Here is a 19,500-nt window from a genome sequence, read left to right as displayed (position 1 = left end):
TATCAACATGCTGCCCATCAAAACCAATTGATTTATGGATCAAATACAAAGATGATATGTGTGATGATATCTTGCATCAAATGCGCATCACAACAGGAAATCCAAATTTACAAATCAGTGAAGAAATGTACAATGAGGCATTGATATCAATTGAGAACATGTGCTTGATGATGTCAAACAAAGTATTATCTCAATTAGGCACGGCCGCGCCCAATCGCCCGATGCACAACGCTTTTAATCAAGAGTTGCAACGCGAGAAACTGTACGATCTTGATGCTTTAAATGAATCAGTTTGAATAAATCTTCCGCTGTTGAACCAACAACAAAAGTATGTATTTGATACTCTAATGAAAGTTGTAAATGATGGAGCTGGGGGAATTTACTTCTTGGATGCTCCCGGGAATACAGGAAAAACTTTCCTAATTTCATTGATTTTAGCAACAATTCGCTCACACAATGAAATTGCACTCGCACTTGCTTCACCAAGCATTGCAGCTACATTGTTGGAAGGCTGTTGAACAGCCTATTCAGCACTAAAATTGCCGCTGAATATGCAAAGCAACGAAACTCCGATCTGCAGCATATCGAAGAACTCTGCAATGTGAAAGGTGTTGCAGCAATGTTAATTGATAGTGTGGGATGAATGCACCATGGCACATAAAAAGTCTTTGGAGGCATTAGACCGAACCATGCAAGGTCTGCGGAACAATCAAAACCGATTTGGTGGAGCGATGATTTTTTTAGCAGGAGATTTTCATCAAACATTGCCAGTGATTCCACGGACAACGCCAGTTGATGAACTTAATGCATGTTTAAAGTCATCAGTTTTGTGGAAACACGTCAAGATACTAACTTTAAGCCAGAATATGCGTGTCGAGCTGGAGAGATATTGGCTGCCAAAAACATGGATGTAAATGAATTAAATTTCAAAATTCAAAACGAAATTGCCGGTGAATTGAGAACATACAAATAAGTTGATTCCACTACTAACCAAGATGACGTTGTCAACTATCTATCCGAATTTTTGAACTCGCTGGATTTGCCAGGAATTCCGCTTCACATTCTTCAATTAAAGGTCAGATCAATGGTCATAATGTTGCGAAATATCAACCAATCGCGTCTTTGTAATGACACATGCCTAGTGGTGAAAACATTACTGAAAAACGTGATCGAAGCAACCATTCTAACGGGGAAGTATAAAGGAGAAGACGGTTTTGATACCACGCATCCCTATGATTCCGACTGACATATCATTTGAATTTAAACAACTGCAGTTTCCAGTGCGGCTCGCTTTTGCTATGACTATAAATAAATCCCAGGGGCAGTCATTCAATGTTTGCGGCATCAATCTTGAAATCCCATGTTTCTCGCATGGCCAATTGTACTGTATGTTGCCTGTTACCATGTTGGAAAATCATCAACTTTGTTTGTTTATGCTCCAGTAATCAAACAAAAAATATCGTGTACCTTAAAGCTTTACAATGAAAAATATCTTCATAGTGTTCATTGGATCAGTGATTTCTATGATAGTTATTCCCTACGGAGAAATTACTTGATTTGCAATGGGGGATAATTATGGCTTGTGAGGGATTTGAAGACCTGTTGAACAGTTCCCATCTACGTTACAGTCAATCAGGGTAATTTCTGGGTAGTGATATGCTGTGAGCTATTTGAGCATTTCCTTATTCACAATCAAGATATTAATATTGCAGGTAATGAAAACACATTTTTCCAGTAGTTTGTTAGTAACTTTTGGTAGCAGTAGAAAGTTAACTCATTTGATGTTGATGATGTACTCATTTGCACTATTCTGATTTTTGCGTGCAGTACAACTGAATTTGAGTTCGTTCCATTGTCATTTATTTTAGACAGAACGACGTCTGTCAGGTCAGCTAGTTAATACTAAAATCAAATAAATACAGAATTGGTCAAAATCTGATCCTCAGTGTTCTTCCTAGGAACTTTTTAATGGGCGCACCACCCTGCCGTTTTTACAAACAACCCAACTAACGTAACCTAGATGTGTTTTAGTTTCATAATAATAATACAAATTTGAGACATTGAGTGTTCCAAATTAAAATGAAAATACTGTAAAACTGTTTATTTAAATTATAAACCTTCAATACTGTCAGTATAATTGTATCAATTACATCCGAGTTCAAATGTTTAGCTTGACTATCACGTAATATTGTGCGCAGCGGTGTCTGGATTAGCATGGAATCGCATGTGAGCACTAATTCCACATGACATCATAAACCCATATGACACTCCACAGCAACCAAGCGGTAAGTCCTGGTGTTACATTATTATGAACGAGCAGTAGAACACTAGAAGTTCAAAATATGCTGTTATGTCTTGTTCATAATAACTCTAAAATAGTAAAATTTTGCAGTAAATGTTTACCTGTCTGATATTCTTTTTAACGCCCTGGAGGGAATAAAATGTTGTCATATTAATTTTCCATGTAGTATTTCCCACCCGGCTACTCATTCCTGTTACCTGGCTGATGAAACTTTCTGGAGAGAACACTGGATTCCGATATTGAAAACCAAAAAACGAACAATATCAGAGAATTTCATTTAGCCTCCAGCAATATTACGTAAAATGGGCACATCTGGGATTCACCACAAGCTATTCATTTTGACCAACAGAGATATTTAAGTGATCACATACATACACCAAGTCTAACACCTTAATCTGAAGACCAATAATTTGAGATTTGCCATAAATTCACTGCCATATAGGTTTGATGACAGTGGTACCTAGCATTCATTTCAGCAATGAACTGGCGTACACAGTCCAAGAATTTACCAATAAATTATTTTGTGTTAAAAAAATATTTGCATGTCACTGCAGGTTATGCAAGGTTTATCCTGTAGGCCTACATGCAGTATTAGCATTTCACAAGATAACTCTCAATGTAGATCTCATTCATTTGTAATTATTCTTGGAACAAGGCCAGATTCTGCCAGCACAGCTATGATGACATACTTACAGGATCTCCTGGTTAGCAGTTGTTTTGGGTGGGGAGAAACTAAAAGTTACTGAAGAATTTTCCCCTTTTACTTTCCATCACTTTCCTTCTCCTCCCGCCTTTATCTCTACTTTACAAAGTATTTAAGCTACCATAGATAACATGCAATAAGTTAACATATACTTTTCAGTTCAAGTAGCAGTGGTACCTCCGTTGCCTACGCTATAATAGAAGGCCTTGAAATGCACTCATGGAAATGGGTGGCATCCTAGTTCACCATTCAGTCACTAGGATCGCATTCTTGCCCTCTTGTATTTGCATGGGCGTATATGTCAATACTTAAATTATATCCTAAATAAAAGGAACAATGTTTTTGCGAGTATTGACAGTATTTTATTTATACAGCGGTGCCTTTTTGGCTTGGATATGTCATTGAAGTTTCAACTTTCCTTTTGAGGGGCTTCTTATCAATTTTCAAAACTTTCTCTACCGGGCGAGTTGGCCGTGCGCGTAGAGGCGCGCGGCTGTGAGCTTGCATCCGGGAGATAGTAGGTTCGAATCCCACTATCGGCAGCCCTGAAAATGGTTTTCCGTGGTTTCCCATTTTCACACCAGGCAAATGCTGGGGCTGTACCTTAATTAAGGCCACGGCCGCTTCCTTCTTCCAACTCCTTGTCCTTTCCTATCCCATCGTCGCCATAAGACCTATCTGTGTCGGTGCGACGTAAAGCCCCTAGCAAAAAAAAAAAAAAAAAAAGAAAAAGAAAAAAAAAAAACAAAACTTTCTCTCTTCTACTTGAGTGGCTCGAAGCAATGTCGTCTAATAGAGGCCTCAAAAATGTTCATAGTAGAAAAAGAGGTGGTTTATCGGCTTTACACTTTCTAAACTTAATTTCACTGATGAACATGTCTTTCGGAAAAAAAAGTACACCTTTTAGTAACTCTCTTCGGGGCAACTACTGAGTAGCAAAGGTGATAAATTCCATCGTTCACTGCAGAAGTGCCACAGACTATGATTTTCTGTATCTGAGGGCTCCTCGATCTTGAAAAGACACAATGTTGGACTTTGAGTAGCTGGAGAAGAGATATGTTCTAAACAGCCTTCACAGTTCGTTTGTTCTGCCACACAAACCATAATGTCATTGTATTCCGCTTGGCGTCTTAGGTAGCTGAAGAAGAGCTCGATGTCATCACTTGTTAGGTTCCTCGTCAATGCATAATGCAAATGTATACTTATGATGTATTTTACACAGGCCACAGTGGATTGGGTAGTCAAGACCTAAGCCTGATATATTTCCCTCATAAATCTTTTTACTTTCTCTGAATGCAATTGAATTTTCTTAATATATGACAGGTAATCATTAATTAACCAACTGAGGCATTCATCTTCAGAACGGTACTAAAAGATGCTAGTTTGTTCTCATTCCTGGAATATGTTCCATGTGAGGTGTTGCACACGTCATGTGCATCAAACAATTTCATAAAATGCTCCATGAAACAAATGGTTTAATTTAAACTGTATTTAATGCTCTCGGGACAAACCACCTCCATACTTTATAAACCAGAGATTGTTTCAGGGGAAAATACAATACTTTTAGCTCTTGCTCATTCATTTTATCCAAATTTGTTGCACAAATTATTTTTCTGGTTGGTTCCCTAATTTAAGATTTCTGAGTTTGAAGAGGCCTCTCAAATGATTGCTGGTCACGGTAGCATTGTTTACAAAATTGTTTACAAAAAAGTACAGTGACAAATTTTGGGATCGCCCAATTCTTATAATGTAACTCGGATCAAAACTTAGGAACAGAGGCTTAATTTCATCAGCTGGAAGTTGCATCTCATGCGTAATACTTCCTCTGCATCATGTTTCAAACATTGAACATTCACTGGAAACTTGTGAAACGAAATTACACTACCTTTAATTTCTCGTGAATAAACCATATCTGGAACTGCGAATGTTTAACATCAGACAAATACATACATTCACAACCAACTCAATTAACAAACATGTTTAAAGGCGTGAAACTGGTAGACAGGGGGCAAGAAAGCAATCCTAACGGCCCGGCATTGAACTTCAGTGTGACCACTTCGATAGTCTTACGGGCTCTATTTCAAGGCCTTGTATTATAACGTACGCAACGGGTACCTCATAGTACTCTAATTAGATTTTTAAACATGCTTCTGAGTACGACTTACCAAGTGCTCATTAAATTGATACCAACCTTACTCTATGCGTAGCATACGTTGCGGTCGTCAAGACAGACGTGGCCCTATTAGGAATAAGGCTTAGATCATATTCTTTCCTTGATTCAGGGCGGCTTAGAACCGAGTAGGCTTCGTTCAAACGTACGAACAAAGCGTGCCTGTTGTCATCTTTTGTGTTCTTATCTGGGTGGTACTGAAGATACAATGAATAAAATTAAAATTAGAAAGTATAATTTCAATAAAATATATAGTTATGTGAACTTACTTCTTTCGAAAGCTTAATAAACGAGCTTCGGATTTCCTGCGGTGTGCAACTCCGTGGCAATTTTAAGACATCATAATGTGTTTGAAACAAACATCTGGAAGACAATAAAAAGAAACAATTAATTGTGAATAAGATATGGAGTTGAAAAACACCCTGCTTCACAAGTCTGTCTTTTAAGTACGTGTTACCTTCCAGTGTGAATGTTCCGTGAGAAAACATTTCTAATACTTGTTGACAGAAGGTTATAAATTAGACTTTGCATTACTAAATATATTTCAATGTAAATAAATTGTTACGTAAACAAGAATTTTGACATGCCAAATACGGAAGAGAATTCTGTGGAAAATGTTATGAGTAACTTAAATTTACAGGTTATTAATACAGATAACAATTTGAAAAATAAAAAGCCGGATAATTTTGAGTATTCCTAAACTTCAAAGGGCTCCATCGTTACTGCCGCCATATTCTCTTCACTATTATTCTAATAGACGAAATGATCAAATACCAATACAGCACTCTTGATGACATACACAATGAGCAGCATAGTCTGTGATATACAGTAAGAATATGATATATTTTATTACTTATTGAGTTTTAAAGACGTATAAAATTAACATTTTCTTCAACATCTGTTTGTAATGCAGAATAAAAGTAATTTGTGCTATTTACGTTTTGATGCTAGTTTTGGCTAACCTGATTTTTCGATTTTCAGTTGATTTTAACTTCCGTTTGTCAGCTGAACTGCTCTATAAAAATCAGATGTTCAATGACGTTTATGCACGCGAGGTACGAACTGTTTGTTGTTGTGTATACCGTAGAAATTTTTCTTTCATGCTCTAAGCAGCTGAGTGTTGTTATTACAGAAGACGAATATATACGTTGTCATCTCGTTGTTCCGGTCTTTCAGAGTAGTTTTGAAGATGACTGCCTTCGGGATAAAGAAGCCGTCATTGATAGTATTTGATTTAGATTTAACGTTGTGGTCCTTTAGACTTGACAAACATACCAAAAGCCCATTTAAGAGAAATGAACTTGGTCACATAGTTGATGCAAAACGTAGAAGGGTAGCTTGCTTTCCTGGAATACCGGAAATGTTGGCCGATTTGAAAGGAAAAGGTATGAAATTAGCAATTGCTTCTAGCATAGAAGACGTTGCTGGTGCATACCAATTATTAATTTTTTTCAATCTGAATTCATTTTTCGACTATAAAGAAATATATCCTGGTGCTAAAACAGCCCATTTTCAGCAGTTGAAGAGAAAAACAGGACTTGAATTTAGTGAAATGATTTTCTTTGACGACATGAAAACGAATATTCGTGATGTAGAAAAACTTGGTGTAGCATCATTTTTAGTTCCTGAAGGCGGCGTCAACTATGATTTTGTAAAAAAATCTGTGGCACTTTTTCAAGAAAGACAAAATAAGCCATAGTACTATTCAAAACGTGTGCACAAAGGAAAAAAATAGCGATGTATGAATTTTGTTTTATTTATTGTTTTGTATCATGAGTCCGACTCGTTGGCTGAATGGTCAGTGTACAGGCCTTCGGTTCAGAGGGTCCCGGGTTCGAGGTGTATGTGTCCGTCCCAACACTCATCATATTCAGACAACATACCACACTACCAACCTCCACAGAAACATGCAATAGTGATTACATCCCTGCATATAGGGTTGGCGTCAGGGCCAAATCCACATGTGCGACGCAGTTCGCACCCGCGACCCCGCAGGTGTGGGAAAAGCAGTAGCAAAAGAAGATTGCTTTGTATCATGAATTTGTAAATTATGACTTTTACCCATGTCACAGTCTTTTGGACTTGGTGCATACATTCTTTATTCTTTCTAAATAGGCTCACTGTGTAAAGCTTTCTCCTTTCCTGTACGTTTCAACGGACTCATCCACTAGACGTGTTTACTTTTGCTGTTTCCCCTTCCATCACCAATCAGTCAGTGGAAAGCTTTGTCTGTAAGCCTGTTCGTTCGCACTGTGCGCGACTCCTGGCATTGCCTTATGTATTACCCGGTCCTTTACACCGTGTGTGACTCCTGACAGTCGCCATCTGCGGTCTTTGTTTACAGTGTAGATGTATTTTTTAAGTTTCATGGATATATTTCTCATCAATAATACAATGCATTTTGCTACAAAAAATGGTATTTAGTTTCATGGATATGCTTTTCTTTAATGATACAGTGTGTTTTGCTACAAAAACTAGTATTTTATTTCATGCATATGCTTGTCCTTAATAATACCACGGGTTGTGCTGTGTATTTTGTTTCGGGGATATATATTTCATTAATAATACAATGTGTTTTGCCACAGAAACTGGTATTTTGTTCGCTCCGGTCAAATCGATCGAGCGTGACCCATCCCACAACTCTTTTGACGCGACCCCTCGCAGGTTAACAGAGCTCAGAAAGATCGCAGACAGATCTCTAGGTTGCTAATATACTGTTGTTTTGTTGTTTTGCTGTACCAGATCTGTATTTTAGCAGCAGTGTGATTACTGTATTCTTTTTTGGTTTCTTCACAGCAGTTCTTAAACTAATTGCAGACTGCTTCAACTTGCCTAGCTTCCATCGATCTGCAATACTAGATTTTTATTTTAGCAGCTGCAAGATTCTTCTTTCTAGTTTCTAGAGTTTGCAGACTGTCTTGAGTTTCTGGAAGAATAACCTTCAGTTCACTGAAGGCTGTACAAGCTGACTGAAAGTAAATATGTCAAGAACAGCATTTATATCTGGCATTCCAGAATTATGTAGTCTGCTGGAATCCTCCGCAGTTTGTGTGTATTTTGTTGAAGACGGACCAGATCTCTCCGTGTTCCTTTCTTCTTTGATGAATTTTGTAATTAAAAGGACAAAATCAGCATAGGGCCAAGAAATTCATAATAGCTGAAGTAACTGCATAGTTACAGGCTTCACACCGAGATGGTTGTGGTTCGAATCCCAGCAAATGCATGTGGGATTTTTTAAATGAGGAGTTGCATCCCTGTGCTTCAGATTCCCAAATAAAACTAGAAATTCCTGTGGCTGTGATCATTATATCGAGAGTCGCACAGAACTACAAGCTTGCTTGCCTTTATACTTTTTGTTTTTTATAACTGTTCAGTTCTTCAGTCTGCCAAAACTAATTTTGAATAATAAATTTATAAACTACCTGAAAAAGAAACAACTAACAACAACTAATACATATAAAGTAGAATTTGGATAATGAACTGGAACTGGTAAAAATGTTGTCAATTTGGTATCTTATATAGAAAGGGCTGTACAAGTCTGAGATATTTTATTTCTAATGATAGGAAGGATCTAAACGTCTGAAAATGAAAAGTCTCATTAGATTCTGTAGATCTAATGCAGTGGGAGTTTGACAAGAAGGAAATGGTTAATTTGATTTAGTAATCAAGACTTTCTGTGATATGATAATTTAATTTCAAAATTTTGTGGCTTGATGTAGAATTGGCTAGATATATAGGAAGATATTTTATCATTATTAAGAACGTTCTAAAGATTTTAGATTTTTGATATTCTCTTTGATATTGTTGATATAAATGTAAAACCAGTGTATGATAGTGTGTAATTAATGAGGGTGGAACATGTACCTATGATTAGCAGTTTAATAAATTCATATGAAAAGTATTGCGTGATTGATTAATTTAGCTTCCTAGAAATTTGTTAAGAAGGAAGCCATACTTAAATTTAACTCCAAAGCTTTTCAGTCTGTTGGACCGTTAAGTTAATATAAATATTCCACTTTAACATACCTGTAAAAAACAAAAAACACCACATTATTTAACAAGGAATACAGTAGATTATATATATATTTTTTTACAAGTATGTTATAGTGTAATATTTATATTGACTTGTGTGTTCAACAGATTGAAAATCTTTTAAGTTAAATTTATCCTTTAAATTTAACATTTTGTGCACAGATAAACCTCTAATTTGTTTTATTACTATTGTATAAATATGATAATACAATACCCTTATGTCTATGGGTTCGAGTATGAAGCGAGACGAATCTTCGTAGCAAGTTTTTATGACCATATACCCTTCCTGACGTCATCAGAGGAATTAACGAGATGGAACAAATGAGGTGATATGAGTAACTAAAACTGACTATATTTACTTTAATGTAGGCCTAAAAGTTGTGTTTGCCATTTATTGTCTTTTTACGTTTAGAAATGCTGCCTTCCTACGAAAATAGCCAGTATAACTCAAATACATTTTCATAAGTTTGCTAAAGAAGGTTTAGAATGTTACATGTATAATTTATAGTTCTTTATAACCTAGAAGCCGTGTTCACTGCACAAAATTTGAGGTTATCGCATATTGGACCCCACTTAATTTTTTTGGCTGTAAAAGTGAAAAAAGAAAAAAGGGGTCAAATTCACGAGTAAATATGGTATTTAAATTAGTCTCATTTTAAGCTTTACTGAAATGGAGCGATCCTTCCAAATATGAGACAGTTGAGTTATGATGTTCTTGACCATGGCATAGTGATGGTCAGTGCTCTCACTAGAGACCGTTTCTCCTGTGCTGCAATCTGTGCAACCTCCCAGTTACCACAAGTGTAAGCTTCATAGTGTATCATCATCAGTTATTGTGTGAAATGACGTTCTCGTATGGAAACCTGTGTGCCGATAAATTTTATCAAAAGCCTGGAAGAGTACTGCATATTCATCTGTGAGCCCCTTAATACTATTAACGAAAGTGAAAATAGAATTTCAGTATCTTAAACGGTTGATGAGGTTTTCGAAATGGACATTTTAGCTGAATAACCCTGTATAATTTAATAACTGTATGTAGGATATACACCTGCCTGGATACCTCACAGTTGTTTTCGACAGGGTAGCTTCTTGTGATACAGACCGGGCCAGAGGTGTTCTCTGCAATGACTCCCCTTAAATAATATTGTGTGCTTTTAAGTACCAGATCATCCCAGAAGTATTTCTGCTGATGTAGGCTACTTTACTTCTTTTGAACAAACAACACAGCGGGCTGTGCTGTGTTGCGTTTTGGACATCGTCTTAAAGTTGTCACGTACAATTGGAAACAATTACACATTGCACTGTCATATACCTAAGTACACAGTTATGACAAGAATACTCTAAACAGGGGTGCTCAATGTGCGGCTTTCGGGCCGAGTGCGGCATTTTATGTGGCCCTGGCAGAGTTTATATAATTTGTTTTTCGTAGATACTGGAAAAACTAGGTAATAAAAACTTCATTGTAATTTACGGTGAAAGGGGATAAAACCATAAGAAAAATCTCTGAATTATTCGTAGATTTTTCTTGACGTGTCTCTTACTGGGTTGTAGAAAAGTTCAGAGATGCATAAATATTCCTACTTAAACGCAGGTAAGGGTTAAACTTCATCCGTTCATTTCTTGGAATTACAGCTGCAGACTTGCCTGGAGAGTGAAAGGCCACCTGCATTCCAAGGGGGATTAAATAGATACAGTTTTCTTGGGACATCGACAGGAAACGGCCAGTTTATACCCAGAAAGTGCTTTGAGAGGTTCATTGTGGTTTACTGCTTTACTGTGAACTAGCTTTCTTACGAAATGTTGTCAATCAAAATAGTTCTAATAATTTATTTGTGAACAAAAATGTCCCTTTTGAAACTTAGAAAAATGGATAGTGAGTGCCGTGTTTTTAAAGAAAAATGGACTGACAACTATTTTTGTATTGAGAATAGTGGGAAAGTAATGTGTCTGATATGCAAGGAAAATATCTCAGTTTTTAAAGAATACATCAGGCATCATTATGATTCGAAGCACAAATCTGTATATAATAAATACAATGTGGTATTACGGAAGAAAAATATTTCAAATTTAGTGAAAGGGCTCACCACTCAAAAACAGATGTTCACAAAACAGATAGAGGAAACTATAGCTGCAGTCCGCGCTAGTTATAAAGTTGCACATTTGTTAGCCGTGAAAGGGAAACCATTTTCTGATGGAGATTTTGTGAAAAACTGTATACTTCCTGTAATAGAAGGAATGTGTCCTGAAAACAAACAACTGATAAATTCAGTCAGCTTATCACGGAGCATAATGACAAGAAGAACTCGGGCTAATTTGTGCTCACAACTATGCGAAAAATCTAAATCATTCGAGTGCTTTTTGTTGACTTTGGATGAAAGTAATGGTGTCCATGATACAGCACTACTTTTAATTTTTATTCGTGAATTGACATAGCATGTGAAATAAATGAGAAGGTGGCATCTTTAAGAAGCATCCATGGAACTACAACAGGCGAGGATTTGTTTCTCTAACTGAGTGAAACATTGAAGGATCTCGATTTAGGATGGGATGGATTGGCAGCTATAACAACAGATTGAGCAAGGAATATGAGTGATACAAAAACTGGATTGATTGGAAGAATAAGAAACAAATTTATTAACAGAAATACTGATATGCCTCTTGAATTACACTGCGTTTTTCATCAACAAGTGCTATGTGGAAAAGTATTAAATTTACAACATGTGATGAACACAGTGACATCTACAATTAATTATATCAGATTACATGGACTAAATCATTGGCAGTTCCAGTACTTTCTGGCTGAAATTGATTGTGATTATGGCAATGTAATTTATCATAGCAAGGTACGCTGGCTTAGTTGTGGTAATATATTGAAACGCTTAAGTCAGATCAGAATATATTCTGCTACCGTATGCGACAGTAGACTGAGACTGTCTGGAGACCGATAATAACCAGGCAAACTAAGGGAAACCAATAGCTGCGAGCAGAGGAGTTTTCCCTCAGAAGGTTGGATAAGATGAGACCTTTGTGCGGGAAATAGCACAAATTCATCAGCTGCTGCCTTGCAGTGAGGCAGGGGACTGCCGAAGGCTAAGGGAGACCACCCTGAAAGAAAATCCTCTAGTACGTTAGGCCTAGCAAGTCAGTACAGGAGTACAATGCAGTTGCTTTCAAAACGAAAACGAGCCTCGGAAAGAAACATATTCCGAATGTCGACGATGCTTCAAGTACTCTCGGAACTAATGACGACGTTATGTCTGATGTTCATTCAAGATGCACGAGAAGAACCGATCATTGAAACAAGCTTCGGAATGGAACCTTAAACGTTATGACTCCAACAGGAAAATGCAATGAAATCACGGATTTAATGAACTGCAGACATATTCACATCATAGGGCTTAGTGAAACCAGATGGAAAGGTTGCAACACAAGAATGTTACAGGACGGATATAAATTATACTGGAGTGGTAATCCTGCAGTGGCGAGGAATGGAATTGGTTTTATACTCCATAAAAACATTGATAGTGTAACAGATGTCTCATTCATCAATGAGAGATTGATCAAAGCTAAAATATGCCTAAATGGAGAAACTCAAACTGTGATCCAAGTTTATGCTCCCCAGCAGGGTTGTAGCGATGACCAAAAAGCAAGCTTCCTAGAAAAACTAGAGGACATCATTGATGAAGAGAACGTAATGGTAATTGGGGATTTTAATGCCCAGGTAGGAACTGATAAGTCAAGTTATGAAGGAATTATTGGTCCGTATGGATTTGCTAATAGGAATGAGGAGGGTGGCTTGATCTATGTACATAAAACCAACTTCTGGTGAAGAACTCATGGTTTCAGAAACGGGATAACCACGAGATAAAGCTGGGATGGTCAGTAGAGATCAGTGATGGACCTTATCACAGATAGGTCAAGTGGAGGAAGAGTGCATGAATAAAAATTGATACCTAGTGAGAGCCTTGATAGTGACCATAGACTCCTCATTGCAGACGTAAGAGTCACCAAACCTATTATTAAAGTAAGCAATCAGAGCTAAAATACCAATAACAGACACAAAGAAAGGTAATGAAGAATGGAATGATTTTAAGGCAAGTCTGGTTGGTAATATAGATAAAATATGTGAAAGAACAAGCAGAAGAGTTAGAGAGAAAAGAACATCTTGGTGGAATGATAAAGTGAAAGAAGCCATAATGAAAACAAATAAAGCCAAAAAAGTTCTTGATGTGGCTACGTCTGACAGAAGAATCAACAGCAATCAAATAGACAACAATAAATTGGAAGAGATGGCAAAAGAATATAGATACAGGAAGTTGGAAGTCAAGAGAATTGTACGGGAAGAAAAAGAGAAAATTTGGAAAGAATTTACAACTAAACTGGAAGAAGACAGTAAAGGGAATATGAAATGATATATGGAATAGTAAAAAGTAAAAGATCAGAAAGAAGCAATTACAGCCCTGGAGACAGCAGATGGGAATATAGTTCGCAGTATGAAAGATATCATGGATACAATGGGACAGTATTTTAACAAGCTCCTAAAATGCCCTGAGGATGTAGGACAGAAAACAATAGAGGAAGATATCCCAATTACATGGACAGAAGTAGAGCAAGTTCTTCATAGGATGTGAAGTGGTAAGTCAGCAGGAGCTGATGAAATTACAGCTGATATGATTAAAGCTGCTGGTCTGCCAGGAATACAGTGGCTGTACAGAGTTCTCAGAACAATATGGAAGGATAACAAAATACCTGAAGATTGGACAAAAGGGGTGATAGTTCCTATCTTTAAGAAAGGGAGTAGAAGGAAAAGTGAAAATTACACACGGCCTTAAAATTATGGAGAAGATAATTGAAGCCAGAGTAAGGGATATACTAGAGCCTATCTTGGAAGAGGAACAACATGGCTTTAGGGCTGGGAGAAGCACAACAGATCTGATCTTTGCTTTGAGGATGTTGGCAGAGAAACACTGGGAGAGAGGAAAAGACCTAATTATTGTGTTTATGGACCTTGAAAATGTTTGATAACGTTCCTAGATTGACTATTCTTCGAAAACTTGGTGTACCGGAGTACCTTATTAGGAAGATCCAAATGCTATATACTAATTGCAAAAGCTGTGTCAGTATTGGAGATGGTCACTCTGAATGGTTCAATACAACCAAAGGAGTACAACAGAAGTGCCTTATCACCTCTTCTATTCATAGCAGTTATGGATACCATTTTTTTTTTTTTTTTTTTTTGCTAGGGGCTTTACGTCGCACCGACACAGATAGGTCTTATGGCGACGATGGGATAGGAAAGGCCTAGGAGTTGGAAGGAAGCGGCCGTGGCCTTAATTAAGGTACAGCCCCAGCATTTGCCTGGCGTGAAAATGGGAAACCACGGAAAACCATCTTCAGGGCTGCCGATAGTGGGATTCGAACCTACTATCTCCCGGATGCAAGCTCAGGATACCATTTTAAAGGAATGAAAAGGTAATGAAGATCTTCAGGCTCTGGTGTTTGCAGATGATGTGGCAATATGGGATGAAACAGAGGAGGGAGTGCAAAATAATCTGAATTTATGTTGTAAGAAGTTTGATGATTATGGAATGAAATTGAATCCATCAAAAACAGTAGCATTGAAAATCAGCAGACATAATACAGAATGCAACATAAAAATACAGGACCACCAAGGTGAAATAGTACACCAATTCAGATATTTAGGAAGCGTAATGGCTAGTAATAACAGAGCTGAGATAGAAATAATAAGCAGAGTAACCAAAGGCTGTAACTTTTACAGTATTGTTAAGACACCTACTATGGGATAAGGTCTCACAGTGAACAAAAATGACCCTGTACAAGTCATATTTCATTCCCATCCTTACATATTCTCTGGAAACCTGCACACTAACATCAAAGGATTGTAGTAGGATTCAAGCCTGTGAAATGAAATTTCTTAGAACTGCCCTCCAAAAGACACTACTTGATCATGTGATGAGATCTGATCTAACCTAGGTCTAAATGAATTGATGGAGGAAAGACTTAGGTCATCTAGACTTAAATGGTTTGGGCATGTTAAACGAATAGCACAAGGTTACCATATGCTTATTTGGAAAAGAGAATAACAGATAGAAAACCAGCTGGAAGACCAAGAAGAAGATGGATGGACGAACTGAGGGAAGATGTGGAGAGAAGAGGATGGAATTGGGAGTCTGTCATCGACGACAATCTTTCTGAATAGGCAACTTTGGAAGATGCTCGTTTTCAAACACCCTACCCAGCTTGCTGGAAGGGCAAACCGATGATGATGAATATATTGAAATGCTAAATGATTCTTTCATCTTCATGAGTAAATAAACACATTTATGAACATGAAACAGAAGTGACAGAATTTGGGGACGAAAACTGGATGTGGGATTTAGCAATACTCGCAGATTTAATGCAACATTTAAATGTTTTGCAATAAGGGATTACAAGAGAAAGGCGTGCTTTTAAATGAAGTGTATAGTTACGTGTTAGCGTTCCAAAATAAATTGAAATTATTTCGACAGGAATTAGAGAAGGGCATGTTCCCACACTTTTCATTTTGTACTGAGCTTCCAGAAGCAAACTCAAACGGTTCAGTACCATATGATTGGTTTATTAAGTTGATTGATGTACTGAAGAATGAGTTTGAAACCAGATTTAAAGAACTTTTTGTGAAAGTGGAGGAAATTAATTTGTTCAAAAATCCATTTACAGCTGATCTCTGTGATGCACCTCTGCAACTACAGATTGAATTAATTGAACTTCAGTGTTGTTCCCAATTAAGGGACAAGTTCGCGGAAAGAAATCTTATTAACTTTTACAGGGCGCTTTGTAATAAATAATTTCCGGCTTTCTTAAAATTTGTGAGAAAATTCTTGTGTGCATTTGTGAGTACTTACATTTGTGAAGAAACATTTTCAAAAATGAAGTTTATAAAATCAAAACTACATCGCCGGATCAGTGATGAACACCTACACTCCATTCTGAGGGTGGCTGTGTCAAATCTATTTGCAGACATTTCAACACTGTCACTTCAAGCAATGGCCCAGGCCTCTTATTAATTGGTAAGTTTATCCCAAGTTACAGAGTATTGTTTACTTTTCTCAGTTTGTTTTGTATTGTGGTTCAGGTTATTGTTTATGTTGCCAAACAGTCGTGTGAGAGCTTGGTTGGTGATTGAAGGAGGGGGCATATGGGTGTGTGGATATATTTGTGTTAGGGAAGGTCGGGGGAGAGAAGGAGGACAATATGGCCCTCCCGGTATGTTTAGGAATCTGCCATTCGGCCTGACCGCAAATTAAGTTGAGCACCCCTTCTCTATAATATTGTAAGGAATTATTTCCTTCTTCGCCATAATGTCGGTAAACACGAGCATTGGTCAAATGGATATTGAATGTAGGGTCTGATAAAGTACGCTAACAATGTACACCTACAGCAGCCATCAGTTTCTGTACTTAATCTGCTCAGTGTACTAACTGCTGCATACAATTATTGATGGGCAACGCTCTCGCTCAAGACTCTCGAGACTGATGTCGCAAATCTCGAGACTCTCGCGAGAATTTAGCGACCGATCCTCCTATAGTGCAAGCTGTGCGACGTACCAGTAACTACGACTGTAAACTTGATAGTATATCATTGGCAGTTATTGCGTGAAGTAATGTTCTCATATGAAAACGTGTGAGGCAATACCTTTTTTCAAAAGCCTAGGAAAGCACTGCCTGTTGAACTATGAACTCCTTAATACCATTAACAAAAGTGAATACAGAATGCCAGTATCTTAAACTCTTCACGAGTTATGCCAGGTGGACTTCTTAGCTGAATAACCTGTATAATTTGTTATTAGGATGTAAACCTACCAGGATGCCTTACAATCATTGTCGGCAGGGTAGTTTCTTGTGATTCAGACCAGGCCGGAGGTGTTCTGTGGCGATTCCTCTTCATTGATAGGCCTATGCGTTTGTAAGTGACGGATCATCCCATAAGAATTTCCGCCAATGTATTTTACTTCTTTTGAATAACACAATGGGCTGTGCTATGTGACATCTCTTAAAAATAACCGACATCCACGACTTACGTTGCGTTTCGGACATCATCTTAAAGTTGTTGCGAACAACTAGACACATTTTTACATGGCACCGCCATATATCGAAGTACCTAATTATGACGTGAATATTCTAGGGCATTATAAGGAATTTTTCCCTTCATCACCAAAATATCGGTAAACACAAGCAGTGGTCATATGTTATTGAATCCGGGGTCTGATAACGATGTACACCTGTCTGTCGAAAGAATTGGAGCAAACTGAAGCATTTTAGATTACACATTCCACTCATGCGTAATGGTGGTTGCATATGCAACAAGGTGCATCTTACCTCGTCTCGAGTTCGAATAATGCATGCCTCTAGTATCCAGGTACGTGTACCTACAGTAGCCGTCAGGTTCTGTACTTAAACCACTCATTCGTGTACCTACCAGTGCATACAGTGCCAGAATGTGTATCCTTTATAATTATGTTATACTGCGTCAAAATAGACCTCAGTAGAAGTGAACACCCTAGTCGCTTGCTGACACGTATTTACGAAATTGAGAAGGCCCGTGGTTGGCTATTCACATACTCGGCACAAACATCATTCAGCTCCGACTACTTGTAAGCCCGAGAACATCTTCAGCTGTTGTTAAGCTTAGGTGAATCGCTAAGTTTCTGAATACATTATTTTCAGGTACATTGTTCCTCTTGAAGACTATTTGAATATAAACTAAATTAAAATGATGTTAAAACAATGTAGGGGGTTAACATCATTTTAATTTAGTTTATATTCAAATAGTCTTTAAGAGGAACAATGTACCTGATAATAATGTATTCAGAAACTTAGCGATTCACCTAAGCTTAACAATAGCTGAAGATGTTCTCAAGTGAGAATGAAACATGTACTGTTTATAATTAATAATTTGCTAAAAAGCAAATAAAAAGTATCAAGAAGGTGGAAGATTTTCAATTATTGTAAGTCTCTTTGATTAGAATTTGATACGGAAAATGAAGCCGATTACTTGCAATACTTGTAGGCCTACGACACGCTGCTCGCCGCATAATGCGGGGACAACGCTCTCGAGATCTCTCGAAATTTCTCGCGAGAAATAGTGCCTGCGCTAGTCCCGAGAAATCCCGAGAAATATTGAGACCTCGTCTCAGACTGCCCATCACTACATACAATGTTAGAATGCATATCCTTTATAATTATGTTGTACTGTGTCAAAATAGCTCAATACGTATGAAAGTAGTTGCTTGTTGATACGTATTTACGGAATGGAGAAGGCCCGTGGTTGGCTATTCACGTACTCGACACAAATAACATTCGGCTCCGTCTACCTGCAGGCCTAGGACACGCTTCTTAAAATTTCCTGTGAGAAACAGGTGGTTGTGGTAGTCTTGAGAAATCTCAAGACCCTGTCTCAGAGTGCCCTTCACTACCATGGCAATCCTCTTCCTGATTTCTGTATCACAACTGCTAGTTAAAGATACGCAACTGGAATTTAAACACCGATCATGAAAAATTTGTATTCGTCTCAGTGTATATCTTGCTGGAATGTGGGTGGAGTTTGGAGTTAGTGCTTGGATGTTTAATTGATACTCTCCAACATACAACAAAAAATACACCATTTATTTACTATACAAATATTTTATTCATAATTCAATAACAATAATAGCTATTTTACATCTGTAGACTGTACAAGAAGCATATACTTTATTTAATTAAGCGTATGTGTGAATATATATTTATACATCAGAGATATAATCTTTGAACAGAACTGTTATCAAGGCTGCTTAGAATGTAAAGACGATGTGCAGCTGAAAAAAAAAAAGCACTGTACAATAAACAGCAAACTGCTGTGAACATTTTGGTAGTTCTCTGATATCGCTCACAATCTGTTAAGCTGTACACAACCATATCAGTGCTCTTCTCAGCATTTCCTGTTTACTTGTGTTCATATTATCCCATATTAGAAGTGGTTTGTATTTTCTGCCTCAAAGCTCCGAGAAACATGCCATTAATATAAACGAGTGAATGTAATCTGCTGAATTAGGCCAAAACAGAGTGGCAAGTGGTAGGTATATATGTATAATTCTTAAACTGAAGTACAATCTCATCTGTACATAGTCTGCCTGTGTAGTATATCGGTTAGTATTGTTAGCTGCCGTCCTCGGGGGGACCCCAGTTCAATTCCCAATACTGTCAGAAATGTAAGAATGGCAGGAAGGCTGATATGTGGTTGAAATGTAGCTCACCT

General features: G+C 37.5%; 1 protein-coding gene and 1 long non-coding RNA gene across 4 annotated transcripts in view; one reads left to right on the top strand and one right to left on the bottom strand.

Moving 5' to 3' along the window:
• LOC136883244 (dnaJ homolog subfamily C member 4) overlaps window positions 1-5,922 on the bottom strand; it is a 59,799-nt gene extending 53,877 nt beyond the window's left edge. Inside the window, exons 1-3 of one of the 3 annotated variants that reach the window (XM_067155453.2) lie at window positions 5,633-5,922; window positions 5,445-5,538; window positions 5,197-5,372 (exon numbers count right to left, since the gene is read on the bottom strand). In XM_067155453.2, the coding sequence (XP_067011554.2) occupies window positions 5,197-5,372; window positions 5,445-5,538; window positions 5,633-5,706 (344 nt within the window). In that variant the 5' untranslated portion in view covers window positions 5,707-5,922. The remainder of the gene's footprint in view (window positions 1-5,196; window positions 5,373-5,444; window positions 5,539-5,632) is intronic. The other 2 variants (XM_067155452.2, XM_067155451.2) reach the window with 2 other exon arrangements.
• Window positions 5,923-6,173: 251 nt separating this feature from the next.
• LOC136883246 (uncharacterized) lies at window positions 6,174-9,076 on the top strand. The gene is made up of 2 exons (XR_010861226.2): window positions 6,174-6,560; window positions 7,972-9,076. It is a non-coding gene; the product is annotated as an uncharacterized lncRNA (long non-coding RNA).
• The last annotated feature ends 10,424 nt before the right edge of the window (window positions 9,077-19,500 follow it).

This window comes from Anabrus simplex, chromosome 11 (genome assembly GCF_040414725.1).
Source record: "Anabrus simplex isolate iqAnaSimp1 chromosome 11, ASM4041472v1, whole genome shotgun sequence".
In the NCBI taxonomy this organism is placed as follows: domain Eukaryota; kingdom Metazoa; phylum Arthropoda; class Insecta; order Orthoptera; family Tettigoniidae; genus Anabrus; species Anabrus simplex.
This window is presented reverse-complemented; position numbering and strand designations above follow the sequence as displayed.